Genomic DNA, 25,030 nt, shown 5'->3' with positions numbered 1-25,030 from the left:
CTTTAACTGGTGGAGATGCACAAGGTAATGTATCAATTTCACTTGAAGCTTACTTGTAGTTTCAGGCTTGGTCAAGCGCGATACAAACCATGTAGTAGGAGTCCCCCAAGTCGCCGAGCTAGGGGGTCTGCTGAAAGAGGTGACAGACAAGGTAAGCAATCAGAGCTCCGACTGATTGTTCACCTTCTCCCCATCTTGCAGCAGCATGAAGGATAAAGAGAAGAAAAATGAGAAGAGATGATATGAGATACTTTTGCTTTTGAAGAAGTAACTTTCCACAGGCTTATTCTTGAACTGAGCTGGAGGGTTTTCTGGTTTCCTCCAGAATATAAGGCCGACTGAAGAATTTGAGGGTCAAAACAAGTCCATCAAATCTAGAGTACGTTCAACCCTGCTGATATGGGATACTTTTGCTTTTGACAGAGTAATGGATGTATCGGCACGTGTGCTGTTACGCTTGTCTCCACATGCTTCCTTGTATGCCTCTTCGATTTTTGAGAAAGCAATCATGCTGGGGGTCTGGCTCTCGAGATTCGGAGAGCAGTGTCTCTTCGATTTTTGAGGAAGTAATCATGTTGGGAGTCTGGCTCTCGAGATTCGGAGGGCGGTGCCTATTCGATTTTGGAGCAAGCAATCTTGTTGGGAGTGTTGTCTCGAATGTGAGTAAAGGTTGGGCATGTTTGCTAGTCTACCTTGCCACGAAGCACAAAGGTTGACACACAGGGACTTTCCAATTATCCAGCAATGGTACTGTTCCTTTACCCTCTCTTCGATTTTGAGAAAGTAGTCATGTTGGGAGTCTGGCTCTCGAGATTTGGAGGACGGTGCCTCTTCGATATCCAGCAGTGGTACTGTTCCTTTACCCTTGTGGGTAATAATATGGTAGCTAGACCTTCAAAATTTATGTGTCTAAACTTTGTTAGTGCTGTTTCTTTGCTATTCTTTTACCTTTCTTGGTCAGAGCGATGTAGTGGGAGCTGCAAGCTTCACGTGCTCAACTTTGGCAGAGAACTTTGGCAAAGTCATCTGTGGTACCCATGAGCTATTGTTGCGTGTGGGAAGTGGATGATTGAACAGTAAGATTCATGTGCTTTCTACTTCACCAGAAGTCTGCGACAGAATGCCCATAATTTCTGCAAAGCTGAGTGTGCGTGTGACAGGTGCTGACAAGGCTAGAAAAGTAGGTGCCTCTTCGATTTCTGAGATCGGCCCTCGTGGTCTCTGAGCAGCCCAGCTTTTGAGAAAGCGAGAGCCTCTTCGATTGATTCGGAGAACGATGCCTCATCGATTTTTGAGAAGGCAATCATGCTGGGGGTCTGGCTCTCGAGATTCGAGGAGCAGTGTCTTCGATTTTTGAGAAAGTAATCATGTTGGGAGTCTGGCTCTCGAGATTCGGAGGGCGGTGCCTCTTCAATTTTGGAGCAAGCAATCTTGTTAGGAGTGTTTTCTCGAATGTGAGTAAAGGTTGGGCATGTTTGCTAGTCTACCTTGCCACGAAGCACAGAGGTTGCCACACAGGGACTTTCCAATTATCCAGCAATGGTACTGTTCCTTTACCCTCTCTTCGATTTTTAAGAAAGTAGTCATGTTGGGAGTCTGGCTCTCGAGATTCGGAGGACGGTGCCTCTTCGATTTTGGAGCAAGCAATCTTATTGGGAGTGTTTTCTCGAATGTGAGTAAAGGTTGGGCATGTTTGCTAGTCTACCTTGCCACGAAGCACAGAGGTTGACACACAGGGACTTTCCAATTATCCAGCAGTGGTACTGTTCCTTTACCCTTGTGGGTAATAATATGGTAGCTAGACCTTCAAAATTTATGGGTCTAAACTTTGTTAGTGCTGTTTCTTTGCTATTCTTTTACCCTTCTTGGTTAGAGCGATGTAGTGGGAGCTGCAAGCTTCACGTGCTCGACTTTGGCAGAGAACTTTGGCAAAGTTATCTATGGTACCCATGAGCTATTGTTGCGTGTGGGAAGTGGGTGATTGAACAGTAAGATTCATGTGTTTTCTACTTCCCCAGAAGTCTTCGACAGAATGCCCATAATTTCCGCAAAGCTGAGTGTGCGTGTGACAGGTGCTGACAAGGCTGGAAAAGTAGGTGCCTCTTCGATTTCTGAGATCGGCCCTCGTGGTCTCTGGGGAGCCCAGTTTTTGAGAAAGCGAGCGCCTCTTCGATTTCTGAGATCGGCCTTCGTGGTCTTTGAGCAGCCCAACTTTTGAGAAAGCAAACGCCTCTTCGATTTCTGAGATCAACCCTCGTGATCTCTAAGCAGCCCAGCTTTTGAGAAAGCAAACGCCTCTTCGATTTCTGAGCAGGCGCCTCTTCGATTTCTGAAGCTCCGTCGAGTGCAGATTTTTATAGGGGCTGGCATTAAGTTCCAAAGCACACTTGAATCTCCACCAGTAGAAGCTTCATTCTTGCACTTCTAAGATCTTGATTTGTCCGACCTCTTCTCTCTTCAACACCTTTGAAAATGTCTGGCCCCTCCGACCGTCGTTTTGACTTGAACCTTGTTGAAGAGGCAGCCCCGCCTTCTCCAGACAACATATGGCGCCCATCCTTCGTCTCCCCTACTGGTCTTCTTACCGTTGGGGATTCCGTGATGAAGAATGATATGACCGCTGCGGTGGTGGCCAGGAACCTTCTCACTCCCAAAGATAACAGACTACTTTCCAAACGGTCTGATGAGTTAGCTGTTAAGGATTCGCTGGCTCTCAGTGTTCGGTGTGCAGGTTCTGTGTCTAATATGGCCCAACGCCTATTTGCTCGAACCCGCCAAGTTGAATCATTGGCGGCTGAAGTGATGAGTCTCAAACAGGAGATTAGAGGGCTCAAGCATGAGAATAAACAATTGCACCGGCTCGCACATGACTATGCTACAAACATGAAGAGGAAGCTTGACCAGATGAAGGAAACTGATGGTCAGGTTTTACTTGATCATCAGAGATTTGTGGGTTTGTTCCAAAGGCATTTATTGCCTTCGTCTTCTGGGGCTGTACCGCGTAATGAAGCTCCAAATGATCAACCTCTGATGCCTCCTCCTTCTAGGGTTCTGTCCAGTACTAAGGCTCCAAATGATCCCCCTCCGGTGCCTTCTCTTTCTGGGGCTCTACCGACTGTTGAGACTTCTCCTAAGCAACCTTTGTGAAGGCTCCCTCTTGTGTGTTTATTTTGACTCATGTATATGTATATATTTGTAGCTTATCGGGGATATCAATAAATAAGCTTTCATTCATTTCAACGTATTGTGTTAAATACACCAAAGCCTTCTTCGCTAAGTTCTTTGAATTTTCTTTTGTTGAAGCTTGTATGTTGAAGCTTTCTGAGTGGAGCATGTAGGTTGGGGTAGTGTTCCCTTAATTTCCCGAGTGAAGAAAACTTCTCGGTTGGAGACTTGGAAAATCCAAGTCACTGAGTGGGATCGGCTATATGAATCTTAGAACGCCATTGTGCTCGATCCTGTGTCATGTCCTTCGTTAGATCCAAGTACTCTAAGTCTTTTCTTAGAGTCTCTTCCAAAGTTTTCCTAGGTCTTCCTCTACCCCTTCGGCCCTGAACCTCTGTCCCATAGTCGCATCTTCTAATCGGAGCGTCAGTAGGCCTTCTTTGCACATGTCCAAACCACCGTAACCGATTTTCTCTCATCTTTCCTTCAATTTCAGCTACTCCTACTTTACCCCGGATATCTTCATTCCTAATCTTATCCTTTCTCGTGTGCCCACACATCCAACGAAGCATCCTCATCTCCGCTACACCCATTTTGTGTACGTGTTGATGTTTCACCGCCAACATTCAGTGCCATACAGCATCGCCGGCCTTATTGCCGTCCTATAAAATTTTCCCTTGAGCTTCAGTGGCATACGGCAAAATTTTATAGGACGGCAATAAGGCCGGCGATGCTGTATGGCACTGAATGTTGGGCGGTGAAACATCAACACGTACACAAAATGGGTGTAGCGGAGATGAGGATGCTTCGTTGGATGTGTGGGCACACGAGAAAGGATAAGATTAGGAATGAGGATATCCGGGGTAAAGTAGGAGTAGCTGAAATTGAAGGAAAGATGAGAGAAAATCGGTTACGGTGGTTTGGACATGTGCAAAGAAGGCCTACTGACGCTTTTCAACCAAAAAAAAAAATTTCACACAAACTAAGTTTTATAGTTTTTTTTAAGTCTCACCAAAAAGTGATTTTAACATTCTCTAATTCAAAAAAATAAGAATAAAATTTCTCTCTCCAAATCGACGTTGCTCTTTTTCTCCCTCTCTCCTTCCCATTTTAAAACAAAAACAAAAAATATTTTAGCACACAAAGTGTGGGACATATGCTAGTATTTAATATATAGACACAAAACTAACATAGTCATAAAGTAGGCAAAGCAACTCATTAGCTTGTTAGTGGGTACCATTAAGACCCGTATAATTTAATATCACTAAGATATAGAGATGAGATTAGTACTGGTTATGATAGTGTAAGGTAAAATCAAACTAAATGGTTCTTAATTAATGGTACCCGTTAACAATTCAATGAGTTGATTTGCCACTTTTACTCGTGCATACTCAAACTAAACTAATTTGATCACAGTAGTGTATTCACTCAGAACAACACTTGGTGAGTAGGAGTTTCTACTCAAGGGATGAGTAGGAGTTTCTACTCAAAACCATTTGTTGTTGATTTATAGAACTTCTTGTTTATGATCAAAGTCGTTTATATTATAAGTCACTCTATTAAGATCGCATTTGCAAAAAATCAATTGAAACTAAAGTCGTTTAGTCATATAAAAACATATAAACGGAATTGGTAAAAGTATTACGGATCGTCTATGTATTTGCTACAATAGATTGACTAGACGACCTTAGTTTTAATTCATTTATTGCCGAGATAATCTTTATAAAATGATTCATAACATAAACAGTTCTGATCATAAGTAAAAAGTTTTGTGATTCGAATACCAAGAGTTCTAAGTAGAAATTCCTACCTGTGTTTGAGTAGTCAAAATTATTCATTCTCTTATTTATCATCACCAAAACTAATTAACAAAATAATAATAAAAAAAGATTAATTACTAAATCGCATCATTAACATGAACTAACCTTTTTATACTCGAGAATATCTTCGAAAAATAAAAAAAATACTCGAGAATATCAAAACCATACAACACTACGAATCGAAACGTGGACGTAAACAGAGATTTGATCTTTTGAGCTGAAATTTGCAAGTTCCAAGACAACCCCAGGGACCCACTGTCGCATACAATAAATATCTCTCTCGAATATTTAACCGCGCTCTCTCAACTCTCACTCCCCCACCCAACGGTCATCCACACCACACTTCACACAAACAGAAAAAAAATATGTAATTAATTTCCTAATTTGTATTAAATAACCATCCTGTTTATTGTTAAAGTTAGCAAAATACCTAATTAAATTTTAAAAAATAATTCCTAACATTTAAAAAATAAGATAAAAAATAAATGGAAAAGTGTTTTTTTCCATTTTCCCAATGATGCTCAAATAAAGAAGTTGTGTCAAAATTTTAATTATTTTTAAGTACGAATAATTTTAAAATATTATTATAAATTTATTATAAGCATTTAGAGAAATATGCAAATTTAATTAAAGGTGTTTGAAAAATAAGATGTCGGAAGGTAAAAACGGATGTACGAAGAATAAAATTATATTTTAATTTATATTTTCTACAGTGACAATCTTGAAAATACTTGCAAGGATTTTTATCTTTCAGTAAAAAAAACAAAAGGAAATTGCAGTGATGCACTACAGGACAACCTGCGCCAAGATGCTAACGTACGCACCTTAACCTCTGGTCTGTATAGTTACAGTACCAGCCTACCAGGCCCTGCCTCCAGCTCACTCACTCAGTTAAACTCACCCGCTCGTGATTCGGGATTTTCTCTCCCCCATTTTCCTTAACTTTCTCGGCAACCAAACAGAAGGCAAGCAACCACTTGCTCACAGCGACACTAAAGTAAAATTCTAATTATTTTGTTTTATTGAGAACTTCATTTGTTTACTCGAAGATTAATGTAGCTTCCCTTTTGAAATTTAGGATTTTGTTCGATTTTTTGGCGAGTCCGATGATGGTTTTTTTTTGGCTTGTTTAGGGAAGGAAGAGGTTTGTTCCTGCTGCTGAGGTGGTTGTTTCACGAAGATGTTCGGTTTTTCTCGCAGGCGCATGAAGCTTGGACGGTGAGAGCTTTTGTTCTTATTCTCCTTTTGCTTTATTTCTACTTTCTTTGAACTAACTTTTTTCTTCTTTTTGTTTTCCCCTTTTTGTAAAAATTTGAAATTTTTAATTTTTAATTTTTAGTTTTAACCTTTTAATCATTGGGGCAGTCAGTAAATAACGTGTAGTTTTTTACATTTGAAATTGTGGTGTTAATTATGTTTAAAGATTCAGATTTTGATATAAATTTGGTATTTACTGTGTTCAGGTTGAAAGTCCAGCTTTCAGATTCTGCTCAGGGAACTAGAAGCCCCATAAGACACCCGAAACGAAATAACAGCTCCAATGTAAGGCTTTTTTTTTAAGCTTTGTATTGCGTGTATGTTGTTTTCGGTGTAATGAATCCCCAGTACGATAAAGGTTGTTTACATTTTTCAGAATGAATGTGATGTGCCGGCAACTAGTAATTCCGATGAGCTCGATAGCCAGTGTCTATCTGCTGTGCCCGAGATTAGTAATTCCGCCACTGGGAGCTCTGAGAATTGGATGGTGTTGTTAATTTCTGGGGACCAGCCTACGCCCCGCTTCAATGTACAATGTTATTAATGCTTTTTCTTGTGATTGTTTCATATGGTACATTGATTTGGTTCATGCGTGTTGATGGTGTTGCCGAAAGCAAAAGATTTATATTTTTTTTAATTTTCCTGAACAGCATGCTGCTGCTGTAATTGGGAACAAGATGATAGTTGTTGGTGGTGAATCTGGGAATGAATTGCTAGATGATGTACAGGTAGGATAATGTGTGTTTATCGCGTAAATTTACATTTCAAGGGGTATGAGCAGGAAATTTGGTTGAAGTTTGGAGTAGGAATCTTTGGGATTTGTTTGATAATTAATTTGATAGTGGTGTTTGCAAATGTCAGGTGCTTAATTTTGATAGTTTTACGTGGACCACTGCTTCGTCAAAGCTTTACTTGTCACCGAGCAGTCTGCCATTAAAGATCCCTGCATGCAAGGGCCACAAACTGGTACAATCATATATATGTACCAAACCTTGTTGTCTTGTTTGTTTGCATTTCCTTTGTTATCATGAAAAAGTGTATAGTTCCTTCCCTATGCAATACAAAAATTTGAATAAACTCGCGAAACACATTAGATATAAAAAAACCATTTCCTAGGACCTAGTTTCCGAGCAACATTGAGAAAAAATACCATGGAAAGGTTGATTGTTTCTGTATATGTGGACTATAAGAAGGTTAGCATATCATAAATTGGAATCAACAATAATGTCTTGCTTGATATTTTGAATTTTTCTCCATCATTTCTCCTGTCTAGGTGTCTTGGGGGAAAAAGGCACTCCTCATTGGAGGAAAAACTGAACCGGGGAGCGACAAAATTTCAGGTTAAAGTTTGTCTTTGAAGCTTCATGAAAACATCACTTTTTTGCTTGTGCTTGTATGAAATTGTCCAATGTTTCATTCATTTGTGCAGTTTGGGCATTTGATACAGAGACAGAATGCTGGTCTCATATGGAAGCAAAGGGCGATATACCGGTACATTATCTCTTTCTTCAATGCACAAACATTTCTTCAGCTTTAGTATAATTTTTTCGTAGGCCTTACACTTGAAAAGTTATAACACGACTGCTTGAGCCTTTTTCATTGTTTTTTATCTTCAGCATAATTTTAAATACTACATATTTAAAATTATATTGAACCAGTAGGTGTAACTAATTACTACATTGTTAAAATTATATACCCTTTAGTACCGTATCTCTAAGTTATTGTCTTACTGAGGAATTGTGAATTACTCAACTAATGATAGTTAAATGGAGTGATAATTTAACCCACCCACATATCTCATGCATGGAAGGTTGCTCGCACTGGTCACACTGTAGTCAGGGCAAGCTCTACATTAATCCTATTTGGAGGTGAAGATGCTAAAAGGAGGAAATTGAACGATTTGCATATGTTTGATCTGAAGTCGTTGACATGGTTACCCCTTCATTGCACGTGAGTGGGTTTTTCTTAAGTTGTGTGAAATTCAATGATATTGTTCTTTGATCGAACTATCTGTAACAAATATTACATTGCACATGGTTGCTAATGAACCCTTCTCCTTTCTTATTTTGGTAGACACAGATTTTGTCTCAACTTTGATATATAATTGATATATGTGCAGCGGTACAGGACCATCTGCAAGGTCCAACCCCGTAGCAGCTCTTTATGATGATAAAACTCTTTTTATATTTGGAGGCACATCAAAATCCAAGACTTTGAATGATTTGTATTCAATGGACTTTGAAACTGTGAGTGAATTCTCTCCCATTCTTGCATCTTATAAACTTCCTGATTAAGTAGCCAATATTTCATCTCTTCATGGATGAGAATGTAAAGTTTACCTTTGACACGCTGATCGGATTTTCTCTCAGATGGAGTGGTCAAGAATAAAGAAACGAGGTTTCCATCCATCTCCTAGGGCTGGTTGCTGTGGGGTCCTATGTGGAACCAAATGGTATATCGTTGGGGGTGGAAGCAGGAAAAAACGTATGCCTCATAATTGAATGACATGCTTGAAGTCTTCTCTCTGTTTATGTACTGACATATTATATGCATGATTTTCATTTTTCCTTAACTCAGCGCTTGAAACATTGAAAAGGGATGCAAATCTTATATTGACTTATCCTAATCGTTCCAGGACATGCTGAGACTCTGATCTTTGATATCTTGAAACTTGAGTGGTCAGTGGCCATTGCATCGCCTCCTTCTTCAATCACCGCCAATAAGGTGTGCAGCGGTGATTTTTACCTGTAGCATAATTTTCATTGGTGTTGATTTCTTCTTTTCCTCTAAAATAATGTAGCGCAGAAATAATTTTTTGGCTGGTGCTTTAAACACTGTTCTTATGTTATATTCTCAGGGTTTCAGCCTAGAGCTCGTGCAACACAAAGAAAAGGATTTTCTTGTTTCTTTTGGGGGATGCAGAAAGGAACCAACGAATCAGGTTATTGGAAACTCATCTTTCTGTTTTTAGACTTTAGTTGATTTCTCATAAAACTTTAGCTCATTACCTAAACTTTTTTTTGTTACAGGTTGAAGTACTGACCATGGAAAAGAATGAATCATCCATAAGTCGTCGATCTTTTCCCAGCAAAGGCCCTGGAACTTTGCTGCCTGAGAAACGCGCATCATCCACAGGCTTGGCTTCTCAACTAAGTAATGCTTCTTCCCAACGCTCGGTTAATTCGGTTACCAGACAAAATCTTGCATCTGCAATTGAACAACATGGTTCTGGAAGAAAATCTTTGTCAGAGTCCTTGCTTGTTGATCCGAATCCTGTTTCTGGCAACGTTTCACTTAGGAAACAATTCCACAATGAAGAAGAATTCAACACGACTGTTAAGGTGGCAAAAAGTTCAGAAGATGAAAGTTCTTTCTCGCAGGTAAGCTGCAGAAGTTTTTCTTAATTAATGATCACTACCTGACTTATGTCATCATCTTTACCAGATTTGAATTCTCAGATGGAACTTGCATGATTTAGAAAAATAAAAAAAAACTTTTGAGTTCAGTTGTACATACAATAGCAAGAAAAATCTGTTTCCCTATGCAGTCATTCTTCGATAAACGTACACCATTTTTGATGATCTAATGACTTACTGTTGCATTAATTTCAGCCAATAGAAAAGAAAACCAGTCAATCTGATTCAGGAGTCCAGACTAACATATATGGAGGCAGACTCTTTTCGGAGGAGATACTATCTGGATATGATTTTGAAAATTCAAATCCTCACCATCATGGAACTGGAAACCTTTCAACGGATAACAACGATGCCGTGTTCCCAGAAAATGATAGTAAACTAGGAGCCCTATCAACTGCTTCAAGTATGTACCACTACTATGAATCGAAGATGGCCACACTAATAAGAAAGAATGGAATTTTAGAAGGAAAGTTAGCTACTGTGATGGCCAGCCAGGAAGCTGCTGAGAAAAATTTATCCTCGGCCCTCAAGAGCAGACAGGAGATGGAGAGAAAATTGTCAGACACTGCGAAGGAGATGGAATTTCTGAAGGAAAAGGTTGCGGGTGTAGAGATAGCGCAAGAAGAGGCTAACAACCTCTCAAATATTGTTCATTCTGACAACGTCAGGCTTGAGCACGATGTGGCTTTCCTCAAGGCGGTTTTGGATGATACCCAGAAGGTACTGTGAAACTTCGTACCTTAATGTTCTTGTTTGAAAACCAAGTTATCTGTTGTTACGTTAAGTGATTTATGCCTGAAAGCCATATCGGGTGATCAACAGGAGCTCCATTCAACTAGAGGAGTCCTTGCAGGAGAACGAGCAAGGGCATTCCAACTACAGGTATGCATTTTTCGCAGACTAGTGCGTTACAGAAACTCTTATAACATCTTTTATCGTAGCTGTTCTTTGAATTAACTTGCCTCTAAACTTCACAAAAATCTCTGCATCAAAGGTTTAGTTCTTTATTTTGTTGGCCACCATCGACATACTCTTCATGTCGCTATGCAGGTTGAAGTTTTCCACCTGAAACAGAGATTGCAATCTATGGAGAACCGAGCACCGACACCTCGGAAACCTTTCTAGTTTGAAGAAAACAAAGAATGGACTTAAAAAATCTTGCCAACGGAGAGCGGGGAGCTGTTAAACAAATCCCAACTGCCCTCCAATGGCACCGAACCCTAAACCATATTCCGCAACGCTTTTGCTTGGTTATGAGACCAGTTGCACACCTTGAGGAGCTCGCCGTTGAGAGTCCTACTTGTTCTACGACGTACAGAAGTGAACCCATCTGTCACCGTAACATGTAGTTTTCGTTTTTGGTCTGAACCTTAAAATGTATGTGTATAACTCGATATGTAACATATGTGGCCTTTTCCATGTTCACGTGAAGAAAACGTTGATTCTGATGTCTCATGACTACTGAAGCTAGTTTCTGTTCTTTGACAAAATCAACTTGATAGATGCCACAATTATGCAAAGACGAAAAATTACACCGGTACAACGATAAGAAAGCCGATACAGGTAAATTTGGCCATACAGACGACCCTGAACTAGGGCGGCTGTATGCACAAAGGTTCGAAAGAACATCGAAATCCAGTTATTGCAACGGGGCGAGAATATGAACACTTTATACAAGTTGTATTGAAACATGAGAGAGATCACAATGAAATACACTATATGACACAACAAAAAATTGGAGATTACAGGGTTACCACCATTAGGAGGATTGGCCTGGTCGCAACGATCGTAACCACGCAGCAACTGGTAAATATCCTCTCCTGCTCCCAATCTATTCTGCGAGACCTTACGCCCTCCATATCAATACAAAAACTCCGTTGGTGGCCTGTTGTGACATGGAAACCCCCCCCCCCCCCCCCCCCCCCACTCTACTTCCAATGATGGCATTCTTTGCAACTAGAGTCTCGTCACGGAAGCTTTACAAATACTCATGGTTAGCATAATTTAAAGAAGCTCGGTCTCTTCTTGGTCTCCATCAGCATCATCGACCTCATTTTCTTCATCATCTTCTTCAGGTGCATCTGGATCCACCCCCTACAGAAAGGACAACTTTTAGACTACATCTTCCTGAATTGCCTCATCGTGGTTAAGCAAATCATTATACTAAACAATGTAAACCAAACGCCCAATCACTCATTTAAGCTGTATAAACAAGACGACGGACCTTCATCTGTTTCTCTAAGCGCTCCAAACCTTTTTTCGCAGCTTCATTCTGTTGGTTTATCCTGCAATCCATGTCAGAAGAAAAAATTAAGCACTTTATAGTCATATGATCATAGAGCATTGCACAACAGATCAAAAGTGTGTTATAATCCCATGCCATCAATAGTTGGAATTTAATTTCTTAAATGACCTTAATTATTTCAGGACGACTACCTTAAATTGCTATTAATGGGATCCCTAAAATTTCCACACCATACACAAACACACCCAAGCAAATAATCAATGAGAATGCGCGCTTTTAAGTCCTAACAGTGAGAAAGTGATTATTGATATCCAAAAATAACACTTAACCTCAATGCAGCTTGATAATGCGACAATGACTCTTGGAGCATATTTGTTGCAGCAAATACTTGAGCAAGTTTTACATGCAGTGAGTCATCTGCCCAGTCCTTCAGATATCGCTCTAGCAGTGACACAGCATCCCCATTGCGGCCTTCATTAACATGGAGCTCAGCTAGAGCTAATGCAGCTCCAAGGTAACCAGGTTCCAGCCTAAGGGCTGACTCATAGAACTTTTTCGCCTGTTTCAAGATTAGGTTGAATTCATAAGTACATCAACTTGACTTCTGAAATCATGCTGAAATAATATGTTGTGGGTTTACCTTCTCCCTACCACCGGGGTTACTCGCATGTACATCCCCTACTAATTTTAGAGCCTTCGCAGATTGAGGCATAGCCTTCATAGCCTCCCTGGAAGCATATAAAGCCTCTTTGATTTTAGAGAGAGCTAAATATGAATGAACCAAACCTGAAATCATAATCGAGCTCCCAATCATTAAGCTTCTGCAATTACTTCATATTTCTCTCTTTTGCAAAATTGTTGAATCAAACATGAATAAGTCAATGAGGACATAAGATGCATGTCATGCACATGAGTATTTTCCTTTACATGTCCCACCTTGATATGAACGAATATCAGGTCTCAACTCTTGAGCTGCCCTGAAGGCAACTACAGCTGCTTCTGCTCGCTTCATTGATAACAACAGGTTACCCTGAAAGCTTGGAACACTTCATATTTTCCTCATTGAGAACAGGGTAAGAAGAAAGATAAGGTGATATTTTTTAGCATAGATGCTGCAGCTTATTAAATACAAAGATCACATCGGTACCTTCATTATATAACCTGGTATGTGCCTCTCATCGATTCGTATACTCTGATGCAAAAAATAAGGAACTTATGAGATATAAAATAATTAATTAATTAAAAAACAGCAAACTTACTCAATTTTGACGAACAGACCTTCTCAACATAGGATAAAGATCCTCTCTCATCTTTCCTTTCCCAAAGAACAGATAAGGCCACAAATACTTCTGGCCTTGTAGAATCAGCAATCAGCAAATCATGCACTAATTTATTGAGCTTAGAAAAATCAGACTTTGTCTTTAGAAGCATTGCGTACTCATCCATATATGTTACAACATATGGATCAATTGATCGAGCCTGCAAAGAATAGAAGCATCAAGATGTGAGTTCGTATTGCATGACATGCAATCATTTAAGGGCATATGCGCAAGCATGCTCATGGGCATGTGCGTCTGTGTGTTGTGTGTGTGTGTGTGTGAGAGAGAGAGAGTAGAAGCATCAACATGTGAATTTGTATTTGCATGACGAGCATTCATTTCAAGGCATGTGCACAAGAATGCTCATCGGCATGTGCAGGTCTCTGTGTGTGCGCGCGCGTGTGTGTGAGAGAGAGAGAGAGATGAACACATGCATCACCATAATGACCAGAAATTACCTTTTCAAAATTCAATATAGCCTCATCGTTTTTCCCAATAATAGCTTCAACCTTCCCAAGCAAGTTTTTACATATACAAAAGCAGAAATCAAAAACTTTTTAGAAACATCATAGGTCAACATTTAAGTCTGTTATTAGAAATTTAACCCAAGTAATCGGAATGAAAGCACTCTTTGCATTCATTCAGCATAAATTTGTGGTATTTCATTCTTAATAAGGCCAAAAGACTGTATTTGGGAAAAATAAAAACACATACTTGGTTAATTGCAATTTTGTAAGTAACTTATGCCCATAACACGACAAAAATTAGCAGCAAGATTTTCATAGATAATTTTATAGAAGGATGAAACTGTAATCATCTTTTATCTTTGAGTAGTGAGGTGGGCATTTTGGTGGTTGGTATTAGGGCCATTCATTCTTTGTCAAATCATACCTAATAGAGAGCAACTGCAAAGATCTAGTAGGAATGAGAAACTTACAAGCAAACAAGCAACCTACAAACTCGTGGTACATATAGATGAGATTTAGTGGTCAGAAACCTACTCCTCCCATCGTAAGCATAGTTTCATTCAGCAATCAGTGCATGCATATATTTGCTTATTATCAAGCAAAATCGGTAGACAACATTATACCATTATTATCATAGCAAAAAAAGCGCAATAACCTGACAGACAATTATTTCTAACCTTTGCAACTTCAAGTAACAGGTGTAAATTATTAGGAAAACGTTGTAATAGATCCGTAAAGAGTTCCAGACCACCTGCAATGCCAAAGTTAAATACATAGACTGTCAATGCAAGCAGAATTTCAAACTAATAGCATAATGAAACTACATCTAGGATTGAGAATAGTTATGAAATAAAATCAATGAGAACTGCCACAAATATCTATTTCTAACAACCCTCTACTTCCTTATAGGGCATCATCCAATAGATTCTAGAAGTAATACAGCTAATCTATATACCACCAAGACTTTAACCATAATAATCCCCATCTTTATCTATGCAAAGTTCCTCTTTACTTCTTTGCCTGAAAGAAACTGGGCTTTTGCACAGAAATTTTATACAATCACTGAGTTGTTGACAGAACAATATGATGACCATCTATTAGTTGTACAAATTTTACAAAACGAAGTGTGACTGCATATAGGCCACGTACTAAATCAATATATAGAAAAGACCTCTAATGCATGCAGTGTTGACGATGACGCAAGCCTTATCATGACAGAATACTTTTTAAGTTTCCACGAACACACATAAAGATAAAAACCCAAAGGCCTCGTTGATAGAGAGGATTGGATTGGGTAGGACTATTCACTATATTGAAGACATTTTAAAGGAAGAAATGGATGACAAATTCCTTATTTTGTCCAAGTTGAAGGCTACTCATGAAGAAAAAATATTCCTACTAATCCCCACAAAAATGGTAGGATTAAAAGGAACAACTATTCTTCATGAGTAACCTTCAACTTGGACAAAATAAGGAATTTGTCATTCATTTCTTCTTATAAAATCCCTTTAATATAGTGAATAGTCCTATCCAAGCCAATCCTCTCTATCAAATGAGGCCAAAGAGTATCGAAGAAAATATTTCCATTACCTCTGTAATCATTTAAAGCAACGCAACACTGAGCCTCAACGTAGCGCTGCACAGAGAAAAACAAATGTAACAACTTTGTTGGAATAATTGGGCTTACCTCCTTTCAATCCTCTTTCCATTATGTAGATCCTATCCCTAGAACTGCTCAGTTGTGAAAGAACAAAATTGTGCAAGCTAAATTGCAAAATGCACGTGTATTCTTTCTATTGCATGACAAACCAACTACATAGGCTGACTAACAAAAATCTTCATCACTAGGTGCTATAGTAACTACTCTCTTCTTGACATATAAGTCTGTCCAAACAACCTTACAATATTTGTCACGATGAGTGTCACGGTTGAATGTGGATATGAAGCCATATACACATATAGTATAAATAAATAAATATAGATCAAATGATAGCTAATGATAAACGACCTCTGCTTTCCCCATTGTTACTTACATGCAGCCAACGACTTGAGTCAAAATGATCAAATGGAGCCCTCCCGCTTCTGTTTGGAGTCTGAAATTGAGAGTCAAGAAACTAAATTGAAGAAACATTGGGATGGACATCTAATTATAAAGCTTCACTCCATAGGTAACCAGATAACGATAGCCACATGAGCCATGTCTCATATGGCCCCTCTAACTTTGTTTTTCTACAAACAGCATAAGACAAAGACAGCTTCACTATGAAAAAACTGTACAGGACAAACCTGAGGAATCAAGGAAATAATGTCTTTGGCAGCGACTCCTAATTCTGCTAAAGCAACAATAGCCTCCATGACATAAGGGCAATGCCTGTCAAAAGCGCCAATAATGAAGCAGCATGAATATAACTAGACGAAGTAAAGATTGCTAGCAGACCAGAAAGCATTAACACATTTGAAGTTTGAACACACTGCAACAGGAAAGGAATTCATAGAGAATAATCTCCATGAGAATAAAGACAAGTGGAGATGGATGCAATATGGCCCAATTAAACTTAAGGGGAGCAGAAGAAGGAAATCCAAAGACTTTTATATCCATATGAATGTCTTGGTCATCGACTTTTTCTAAAGTAATTTATGGTGCAACCTTCTTTAATAATACAGGAGCTACCAGGAAAGGAAAGCATAGAACAAGGGATCTAAAGGGTCTGCAAAACAAAACATCTATAATCTTGCAATTGATCACAGCCTTTGACCTTTGACCCCAACCTTCCCACCCTTTAATTACTTCAACTACAGTATCCAAGTCTTAAAAATGAATGTCCACCAGAACATGATATTGCTGACTCCAGAGAAACAAAGAACTCCTAATTCTTGAGATTCAAAATATTAGTGCAGCATAATGATCACAAAATTTTATTAACCAAAGAAGTATAAGACTCAAAATATCTGCATGCATAAAATTACAAACTGAAACATGAGAATCACAATTTGATTGACAAACCTTAGACATTCTTTGAAACAAGAAACGGCAGAACGATTCTGTTTAGAAAACCGATAAAGCTTTCCCATCAACAGATTCATTGGCAAGTTTCTGGATTTGCTTGGAATGTTGTCCATCTGTAAAGTTTAAAGGTGCATTAGACCCCAGTAAGAATATTCCAAAAGTGACATAAGAAATATAAGTGCATATTGATATTGATGAGAAACCCATGGGTAGATTTTCTTCTTGCAAAACCAACTTGCAAAGAAAGGGTGCCCTGTGCTTATATAGTACATATTCCCAACGTACCCAGCTGTAGTGAAACTATGCTCACAACTTAACAATATATATAGGGCTACAGGTGAAATAGATAGAAAAAAAGATAAAAAGAAAGATAAGGAAGCAAGTAAAACCAACAAAATTAACAGACTTATCAGGATCTTTATACACAGACCTTAATATTAAGCATAATGCTAGGGAGACCAAATTTTTTAAACCAAATGATGTGGTTGTTAATGATTGGACTATTACTTAAGCGTTGATTAACGTGCTTATTTGTAATTGGTGACACATCATTTGGTTTGCAAATTTGGTTTAAAATTTTGGTCTCCCTAGCATTACCCTAATATTAACGCAGATAATATGAAATTTTTCCCAGCCCATAAACATTAGGGCATGGATGTCTGTACCTCAGAAAGGGCTGTTCCATTCTCACCGAGCGCAAAGTAACTGGATGCGATTTTGAACTTCACCTGTCGTGTAGAATAGCACCAAACAAAAAAGAACCACTATTATGCTTTGGTATAAGCTGAAACAGAAATAAGCATTTCAAAAATGTAAGCGGCCTACCTCATTCTCATTAATTCCTGAAATGTTAAACAAATTTGGAGAAGACGACCTAGTTGATGACAATGAGCTTCTAGTAGCTGGTGCATTTGTCTTGGAAATCATCTTGCAAAGCTGCAATGCTTGCTTGTACGTATGCTGTCAACGAAAAAGAAAACAAATATAAAGAAGCATGCGAAAATCAATAACATGACAGCATAATAATCATACAGTAAAGAAATCCGAAGTAGGTAGATACGATTTTTAACACAAGAAAGTATCGAATGGGCATTTTCACCTAAGGTTAAGCTCACTCAGTAAAAAATTACACATTCCTTCCAATTTTGTTGCAATCACTAAGAGTGTTAAGTCCACTACATTTGTGCAAGATCACTACTTTGTACATTACAATACGAAATTACTGGAAAATGTGTGATTTTTCTTACAATTGCCCTGCGAAACTCTCTTTCGCGATACAACGAATCGCCAAGAAGCACCTGCAAGCAAAAATTAACAATTTAATTAACAAGAAATTAAAAGAGAGAGAGAGAGAGAGAGAGAGAGAGAGAGAGAGAGTAAGTGAACTCATGGAGTTGAAGATTCTGACCAAGCTTTCAGCTTTAAGGTGCGGATTGATTTCGGCACTGGCGGCCGGTGACGAAACAAGAAAACAACCCTAATCCCACACATAAACAACATTTCAGTCGGCGGAAAGTTAAGAAACTGCAGACAAAATTTGAAATTGTAGGATGAGGTGGAGGAGGGAGGAGAGAGATTACGAGCATCTGAGCTGAGTTGTAGAGGCCGTGCTCCATGAGAGTGGCGATTTGATCCTTGGGGACCTCCATTTCTGGGAGCGAAAGTGAGTGAAATTTGAAAGATTTTGCTTCCGATGCTGATTTATGGACCAATAGGCGTCAGTGTCTCTGAACGGAAGCTAAACCCGCTCTCAACAAGCACCGTGCCAAATTGTGAGAACGACTTGCTTGATGGAACCCACTGTTCCATTTCGATCTAATAATAATACAATGTTGTTTTTAGTAAGTTTTTATATGTTATATTGCGTTATTAAACCAAAATGTTACATGCATGTCAAAACGAGTGTTCCATGAGTGTTGCTCTCGTCTATTTAGTGATTATTTAATGATTATCTTGATTGAGAACCCAACATTAAAATTCTTGAACCACAACAAATAGCTCAGTGGTAAGAGTGAAAACTACGGCTCTCTGATAAACAAAAAAATATGGAAATTCCTCACAACCTCTCCGGACTCGAAAATAATAAATAACTATGACTTGTTACCAATTGTTCTCCTCTTTAAAGAAAAATAATAATAAAAAAAAAAGGAACATAAAAATCTCGCTCTATTTTTGGCAATTTGGTCATCTCTCGACACTAGGCAACATGACATTTTTATAACTTGCACCATGGCAAGCAACGAAACGCCGAATGTACCCTCAGGCTTTAAAGTCAGAAAATTTTATATTGAACTTGCATCTATGATCTCACATTTAGTCTGAGCATTCCAATCAACAATTTGCTATACTTGTTATTTTACATCTCACATTGACTTACACAATTCAAAGCAATTCATTTCGTTACACACAAAGCTCGAAAACAAGAAAAAAAAACAAAAGAACGAAAAAACCTCTAAATTTGTTAGTAAAGCCGGGGGCAAACTTTTGAGTCCGCGGAGTGTATTTACGATTCTTCTTCTGGTTCCTCTTCTTCTTGGAGCAGATTTTCTCTATTGTCATGCGCCCAGAAACCGCGCACATCAATGAGCATGCTCGCAACAGTGCCGCCTTGTTTGCAAGCTAGTAAATCAGCCAAGGTAATCCGCAGTGGATCGGCTGGTTTAACCATGTCCCAGATTTCGTCCCTTACATCCTCAATACACAGTTCGTAGTTTCCGCCCTCAATCCATTTCTGATGTACATCCCTGTTTCATAAAACCACAAAATAAGATATTTTGACTGACAAAACATAGTAAGAAATCTCTTCTCAAAAACAAAACATAGTAAGGAATCAGTGCTGAAGCAAAGGACACTGAAATCTTATAGTTCGTTGAGTTCATTAGTGATGTTCATGTCTCTGATAATCTGAGACTTGCAGATATATTGCTCAAGTACTGCAAGCAGGAAAATACTAGAGAGGTTTTTCTGTAGGAAGTTTGTATCAGGTAACATCCCAGCTTTCGGATGCTCCTCTTCTTTACTTCCATATTTGGCTCTGTTTGGTGTTACAGAACATTGCGAAAAAGCAATACTCACGTTTTGCACGAGCAGCCAAGCAAAGGTCGTACCCAGTGCACAAGGCTCCCGCTTTACGCAGGGTCTGGGAGAGGTGAATGTCCAAAGAACAGAACAAAATTTGACAACAGTCCAAATAAAGTTTTCCTTTTCTTTTGGGTTTCTGATAAGTCTCCCACAAACAAGTCATAAACAGAAGGATATTTACCTGAAAAGAGAGTGTATATCAGCTGTTGTAAGGTAACCCCTTCCCTGAAGATCAAGACATCGAAATAAATATGTTAACCCCTCTGGAGTGTCTTTGTTTTCTAAGGCCAGGACAAAGTCCAGAAAACTATCGAAGTCCATTTCCCTAGAACTTCCGCCACTTTTTCCACGCCGTACATGCTCGTCAAACACTGTTGAGGGCATATCAAATGCAAAGCTTGAATAAACGAGTCTAAAAAGGTAAATACAAAATGTATGATAACATATCAGATGGGGGCATCCTCAGAAATAGAATTCCATACTGATTTCTTAGCATTTTTAAGTAAATGAATGTACACAGTACAAACAATGGATTCAAATTTTCTAGGCATACCTCTTTCAATGATAATTTCAGTCAATGTCCCATCTGCATATTCTCGAAGTTCCTGCTTGCTCAATGATCCACTCGAATCTTTATCAAGAGCAATGAACATGTCTACAGAAAGCACGTGGTTGCAATCAGCAACAGAATTACAGTAGAGTTAAAGTTTTCATATATAATAATTGCATTTATCTTGAGATTGAGAGTACAGATTACATACTAATCCTAGGACTTAATTGACTTCGAGACTCAAGAATGTGAAGCGAAATCAAGACAAGGTAATGGCAATCAAGCCAAAGCCAAGACTGCAGATAATCACCTCACTCTAGAATGGAATCCTCATAATACAATTTAACTCATAATACAGTTTAACAGCAGCACAAACATGCCACATGTAGAAGACAGCCCATAGCAAAAAAGGAATGACAATGGAACCCGGAGACATGGAATGAAAGTATAGATGTGAAAAGTACCCACCGCATATGCGCTGGGCAGATGTCAAGGAGAACCAGTTTTCAGCTTGCTCATTGTCAGTGACTTCTTCCTCAGTTTCCTAATAATAAAGTTCAGGACATATGGTTAGCAGAAGATCAGAATTTACTGGATGTTTTATTGACATAATTAATTACTTTGCAGAATATATACCTAATAAAGATGAGCAATTTATAACATAGCAAGTTTTTCACAAATTCTTTCACAGCCTACCTGGTGCAGTTCCATTAGTTCCTGGAGACAATTACTCAATAACACCTTCTTTATGCAGGCTTTTCCTGTGTGAACAAATTTAATTTAATTTTTTTCAACAATTAAATAAAGAATTTTAAATCTGGTTTTTTCTAAAGTTAAAGCATCCAACCCAAAACCAATTGGCAATGAGTGGAGAGGCTTGCATTTTATATTTTGCAACTTTGGCATACCTCGTCTATGAGGGTCACAAAAGAAGAAGAACTTCTGTGCAGCTATGCGGCAATACATATTAACAAAGCCTGAAGGCATGTCCCGTAATTGCGCTAGATTAGGTATAAGGCCTCGTATATAGGCCTCCATTTCCTGAAGAAAGAACAAAATCATTACAATTATAAGAAAAGATGGCAAAAGATAATGCATCATTGATTTATCAAATATCATACAGAAAAATGAGGTAGCTGAAGTACACGTCTCAAAATTCAAATATAAGTTATATAACACTTAGATGCTGAAAATTTGCAACAAGTTCATACATGAGGCTGAAGAAAACCATCAGAATCCTCGTCAAGTTCGCTCATGTCAATTCTAGCTTGAGTAAGTGAAACCTGGAGGCAACAATTCGTAAGTAGCATTCCAGACTTTTGCAATTCAGTAGTCATATAATGCATAATTTCAATTCTTCAAAAGGATGCAAGAAAAAGCCTGGTGGAATTAATTATCAATTATACCCACCGTTCTCATCACATAAAGGTAAAAGGGCAGAATGGCAATTCTTCCTTGTTCATCTTTCTCAAATTTCATGAAATTTGAAGGGCTGAAAAAGCGACGACATTTAGGCCCTATCTGCTCCGTACATACAGAGGCAATGTGGCAAAAGTCTTCATAGTTCATCTACACGATGATAAATCAGGGAACTTATTAGCATTAGTTAGATACCTAACTACGCAATAAAAAATTTATAATTATTCAAAGCTATAAATTGAAGTGCAGATAATAATGTAATGGAAGTAGATGAGATGCCGTAATACTATTCTTCAAAGATTTTGATACAACGTCAAAATGTTAGTGTGAAACCCATAAGAGATATTTATAACAAATGGCAAAGGTTTAAAGCAGATTAAAATGTCTCAGTTACCACAGACCTTTTCTGCACCAGTTGCATCATCAATCACACAATTTTCCCTTAAGCAAACCCACATAGCATCTAGATCATCCGCATTTAGCAAAAGATCTGATTGCTTCTGCAAAAACAAAGGTAAATGCCACCAATAAAGTCAGATGCTTAGGTAACATAATAAAACAATAATCATCAGGAATGAAAATCCAGATGATTACCTTTAAAAAACGATATTTTGCCAGCCTCTGGACCCTCTGACTAATAGATCCTTCTTCAGGTTTCTGTAAAAATGGAAAGACAGCGCAAAGTCAAAAAGGACCAAGGAAAGAGCACACCAGAAGGGTCAAAACAAAAATGTATTAAAGATTACGAATTTTCCATCATAAATTAGTGCCTTCCTCCTCAGATTCCCAACCACGAACAGAATCATTGAAATACAACAAAAACCCTACTACATGCCTTCTTGTAGAAACTTGGGATTGTGCCAGCTTCAGCACTTTTTTGTTGCTTCTCTTTGAAAATATCAAGCAAGATTCTTTTTGTTTCAAGCTCTACACAGAATAAAATAATACAAAACACTTGATTAAATCTCAGGCAGAGAATATCGGCATGGAGACAGATATGTATGAACTAAATCCACCTCAGTTTCATCAGTGCATGTCTCAGCAATTTAAATAGCAACTGGCAAGGTAGAAACTAAAAACTTGGTTTCTATCTCGAGCGTGCACACTCATAGATGTGCTCATAAAAGCAAATTACAGCGACCCATTATCTACTAAAAACTTGGGGAAGGGGCTAAAGTACTCAATGAACAGGTGCCTCACACTTTCATATTACAGACCAATGAGAGAAAACCAAGCCGAACTCTTCGAAATTTGCTGGCACCCATGACTCATGGGCTCAGTTGAATGTATAATGCATACCTAAATACAACCATTCGTACAATTGCGATAGATTGACACAAGCCCTCAAACTTCAAAAAAATTGAAGCTTTAAGAGAGCTTTTCCTTCATATTTGTTCTGTTTCGATGAGCTTATCTCGCTATCGCTTGATTCATTAGTTCTTAAGGAAGTTCTAATCACTACGAAAACAGCTTAATAACAGTTGATGATTCCTAAAACAAAGAGGGAAAACATAGAATTACTGACTGCACCCAAAATCCCAAATGTGTAACACATGGTTCTAATCTAAACCCTAATTCCAAAATTTAAAATTCGACACTTGGAAGGATTAGCATGGAAATACCCATGAGGGCTTCGGATCCGAGTCCGGCGCCGGATCCGATGAAGCGGCGGAGATTGCGGACCCAGAGCATGGAGGAGGCGGGAGGGATCTTCCTCTGCGCGGCCTCATGGCCTTCGCCGTCGCTGGACCCACTGTACATGGCTGAACTAGGACCAAGCCGGAGCCCGCGCACGGTTAGAGTCGCTGAACAAAGCCCTAGCTGCCACGGGCATATATAAAAATCTTAGCTTTGAGCTTTGAGCTCCGATCTACCCGGGGAAGTGGCGATATAGAGCAGGAGCCTTTGGGTTTCTCTTTTTTTTTTAACTTTTTTTTTTTTTGAGTAAATTGTAGTTATGGTCCCTTAACTTTAACTCAATTGGAGCAATGGTCCTTCAACTAAAAATCCATTACCATTGGTTCTTCAGCTCATCAAAACGTGCAATGGTCCCTCAACTAAAAATCCATTACCTTTGTTCCCTCAACTTTAATTCAACTGGAGAAATGGTCCCTTAACTTTAACCCAATTGTAGCAATGGTCATTCCAACATAACTCGTTTTGACAAAAATTTTTACGTAGTTGACGAAAAAGACCATAATTACACACTTTGATGAGTTGAGGGACCCTAATTATATAAATGGTTATTCCAACATAACATATTTTGACAAAATTTTGAAGAAATTGATGAAAAGTACTATAGCTACACATTTTGATAAGTTGAGGGACCAATGGTAATAGATTTTTAGTTGAGGGACCATTGCTCCAATTTGATTAAAGTTTAGGGACCATTGCTACAATTTACTTTTTTTTTTTTATGAATTAATTTGATTAGAGGGGTCACTTTTTGGCAAAAATTTTGTCAAAATCATGTATTATCAATATTTATTATTTATAAATTAGAATAAATTCATATTGAAATTATGTATGATTATAAATGCGGAGACGGATTAATTCAAGCCCGTTATCGACTGATTAACAATTTAGAGTTCGTTTGGATGGACTTTTAAAATAACTAAAAACATATTTGATTAAAATATTTTTAGAACCAATTCTTAGTAAAAATACAAGCAAATTCTGAAGAAAAAAAAAACACTTAAAGTATTTTCTGGATGAAGCATATAATTGGTGCTTCTTCCAAAAAAACACTTCAAGTACTTCTTGCAAAAAAACACTTGAAGTGTTTTTGGAACTCAAAAAGTTCTCTAAAAAAATTTCAGTTATTTTAAAAGTACTTCTAAACGAGTTCTTAACGACAAATGCGTTTGTCAAAAAAATTAATAGAACACTTTTTTTAATAAAAAAATTAATGAAAATACTATTGTACCATTGCATGCATAATTAAAAAAAAATCTAATAAAAAATTATAAATATTAAAATAATTTCGTACAAAAATTATTTTTTATTTTCTCCCACCCCACCCATCATAAAAATCTCTAATTTCAAAATAAAAATAAAAGTAAAGGAAATTTTATTTAAACCCGTCTAACCTCTTTTTACACTCAACTTACTTTTTTCACCCATATTATTTTTTATTAAAGAATTAATATCTTTTTAAACCCAAATTTATTACCTAAATTACCCTCTCAAATCCAATTCAAAATATAAAATTATCTTTACACACATTTTCTTTATAAAATAACATATCTAATTGAATGTTTTTTTTTTCAAAAAGGCGTCATTTG

General features: G+C 38.1%; 3 protein-coding genes and 1 non-coding gene across 5 annotated transcripts; 1 reads left to right on the top strand and 3 right to left on the bottom strand.

Annotated features, from left to right (window-relative positions):
- Positions 1 to 5,757: 5,757 nt before the first annotated feature.
- Positions 5,758 to 11,106, top strand: LOC103403779 (acyl-CoA-binding domain-containing protein 6). Of its 2 annotated transcripts, none has more exons than XM_008342612.4 (17): positions 5,758 to 5,982; positions 6,119 to 6,203; positions 6,449 to 6,527; positions 6,619 to 6,771; positions 6,893 to 6,970; positions 7,104 to 7,208; positions 7,516 to 7,582; positions 7,672 to 7,733; positions 8,053 to 8,192; positions 8,362 to 8,488; positions 8,612 to 8,726; positions 8,878 to 8,966; positions 9,100 to 9,183; positions 9,272 to 9,622; positions 9,854 to 10,378; positions 10,481 to 10,540; positions 10,709 to 11,106. In XM_008342612.4, exons 2-17 carry the CDS (start codon positions 6,166 to 6,168, stop codon positions 10,781 to 10,783), a joined length of 2,148 nt encoding a protein of 715 aa, XP_008340834.3. In that variant the 5' UTR covers positions 5,758 to 5,982; positions 6,119 to 6,165; the 3' UTR covers positions 10,784 to 11,106. The 2 variants fall into 2 exon arrangements, with proteins under 2 accessions (XP_008340834.3, XP_017179201.3); XM_017323712.3 differs by having other exon boundaries at positions 5,761 to 5,950.
- A 63-nt stretch (positions 11,107 to 11,169) lies between these two features.
- On the bottom strand, positions 11,170 to 18,794 carry LOC103403778 (anaphase-promoting complex subunit 7-like). The gene is made up of 18 exons (XM_029095485.2): positions 18,277 to 18,794; positions 18,105 to 18,173; positions 17,944 to 17,994; positions 17,522 to 17,656; positions 17,362 to 17,424; positions 16,694 to 16,809; positions 15,976 to 16,060; positions 15,723 to 15,782; positions 15,280 to 15,325; positions 14,367 to 14,440; positions 13,681 to 13,731; positions 13,182 to 13,382; positions 13,051 to 13,095; positions 12,840 to 12,933; positions 12,544 to 12,689; positions 12,233 to 12,462; positions 11,883 to 11,943; positions 11,170 to 11,752 (listed from the first exon to the last, which is right to left on the bottom strand). Exons 1-18 carry the CDS (start codon positions 18,343 to 18,345, stop codon positions 11,663 to 11,665), a joined length of 1,686 nt encoding a protein of 561 aa, XP_028951318.1. The 5' UTR covers positions 18,346 to 18,794; the 3' UTR covers positions 11,170 to 11,662.
- A 167-nt stretch (positions 18,795 to 18,961) lies between these two features.
- LOC103403777 (probable serine/threonine-protein phosphatase 2A regulatory subunit B'' subunit TON2) lies at positions 18,962 to 23,689 on the bottom strand. The gene is made up of 12 exons (XM_008342609.4): positions 23,369 to 23,689; positions 22,582 to 22,673; positions 22,341 to 22,403; positions 22,148 to 22,246; positions 21,738 to 21,896; positions 21,539 to 21,610; positions 21,236 to 21,368; positions 21,024 to 21,088; positions 20,796 to 20,871; positions 20,331 to 20,432; positions 19,959 to 20,148; positions 18,962 to 19,440 (listed from the first exon to the last, which is right to left on the bottom strand). Exons 1-12 carry the CDS (start codon positions 23,505 to 23,507, stop codon positions 19,200 to 19,202), a joined length of 1,431 nt encoding a protein of 476 aa, XP_008340831.1. The 5' UTR covers positions 23,508 to 23,689; the 3' UTR covers positions 18,962 to 19,199.
- On the bottom strand, positions 19,585 to 19,708 carry LOC114822396 (small nucleolar RNA snoR104). Its single transcript, XR_003770474.2, has one exon. It is a non-coding gene; the product is annotated as a small nucleolar RNA snoR104 (small nucleolar RNA).
- Positions 23,690 to 25,030: the final 1,341 nt, after the last annotated feature.

This window comes from Malus domestica, chromosome 16 (assembly GCF_042453785.1).
Source record: "Malus domestica chromosome 16, GDT2T_hap1".
NCBI lineage: Eukaryota > Viridiplantae > Streptophyta > Magnoliopsida > Rosales > Rosaceae > Malus > Malus domestica.
The sequence above is the reverse complement of the archived record's forward strand: the minus strand, read 5'-3'. Positions and strand labels throughout refer to the sequence as shown.

Bases quoted from the DNA above. Each gene is read 5' to 3' on its own strand.
- LOC103403778 (XM_029095485.2), bottom strand. From the start codon at position 18,345: ATGGAGGTCCCCAAGGATCAAATCGCCACTCTCATGGAGCACGGCCTC. The intron at 13,096-13,181 runs GTCTGTTCGTCA...TTTTTGCATCAG, and splicing joins CTTTATCCTATGTTGAGAAG to AGTATACGAATCGATGAGAG. The intron at 11,944-12,232 runs GTTAAGTGTTAT...CATGGATTGCAG, and splicing joins CATTATCAAGCTGCATTGAG to GATAAACCAACAGAATGAAG.
- LOC103403777 (XM_008342609.4), bottom strand. From the start codon at position 23,507: ATGTACAGTGGGTCCAGCGACGGCGAAGGCCATGAGGCCGCGCAGAGG. The intron at 21,089-21,235 runs GTATGCCAAAGT...TTGTTCACACAG, and splicing joins TTGTGACCCTCATAGACGAG to GAAAAGCCTGCATAAAGAAG. The intron at 20,433-20,795 runs GTGGGTACTTTT...TGCTTTCTGTAG, and splicing joins ATCTGCCCAGCGCATATGCG to ACATGTTCATTGCTCTTGAT.
- LOC103403779 (XM_008342612.4), top strand. From the start codon at position 6,166: ATGTTCGGTTTTTCTCGCAGGCGCATGAAGCTTGGACG. The intron at 7,734-8,052 runs GTACATTATCTC...CATGCATGGAAG, and splicing joins AAGCAAAGGGCGATATACCG to GTTGCTCGCACTGGTCACAC. The intron at 9,623-9,853 runs GTAAGCTGCAGA...CATTAATTTCAG, and splicing joins ATGAAAGTTCTTTCTCGCAG to CCAATAGAAAAGAAAACCAG.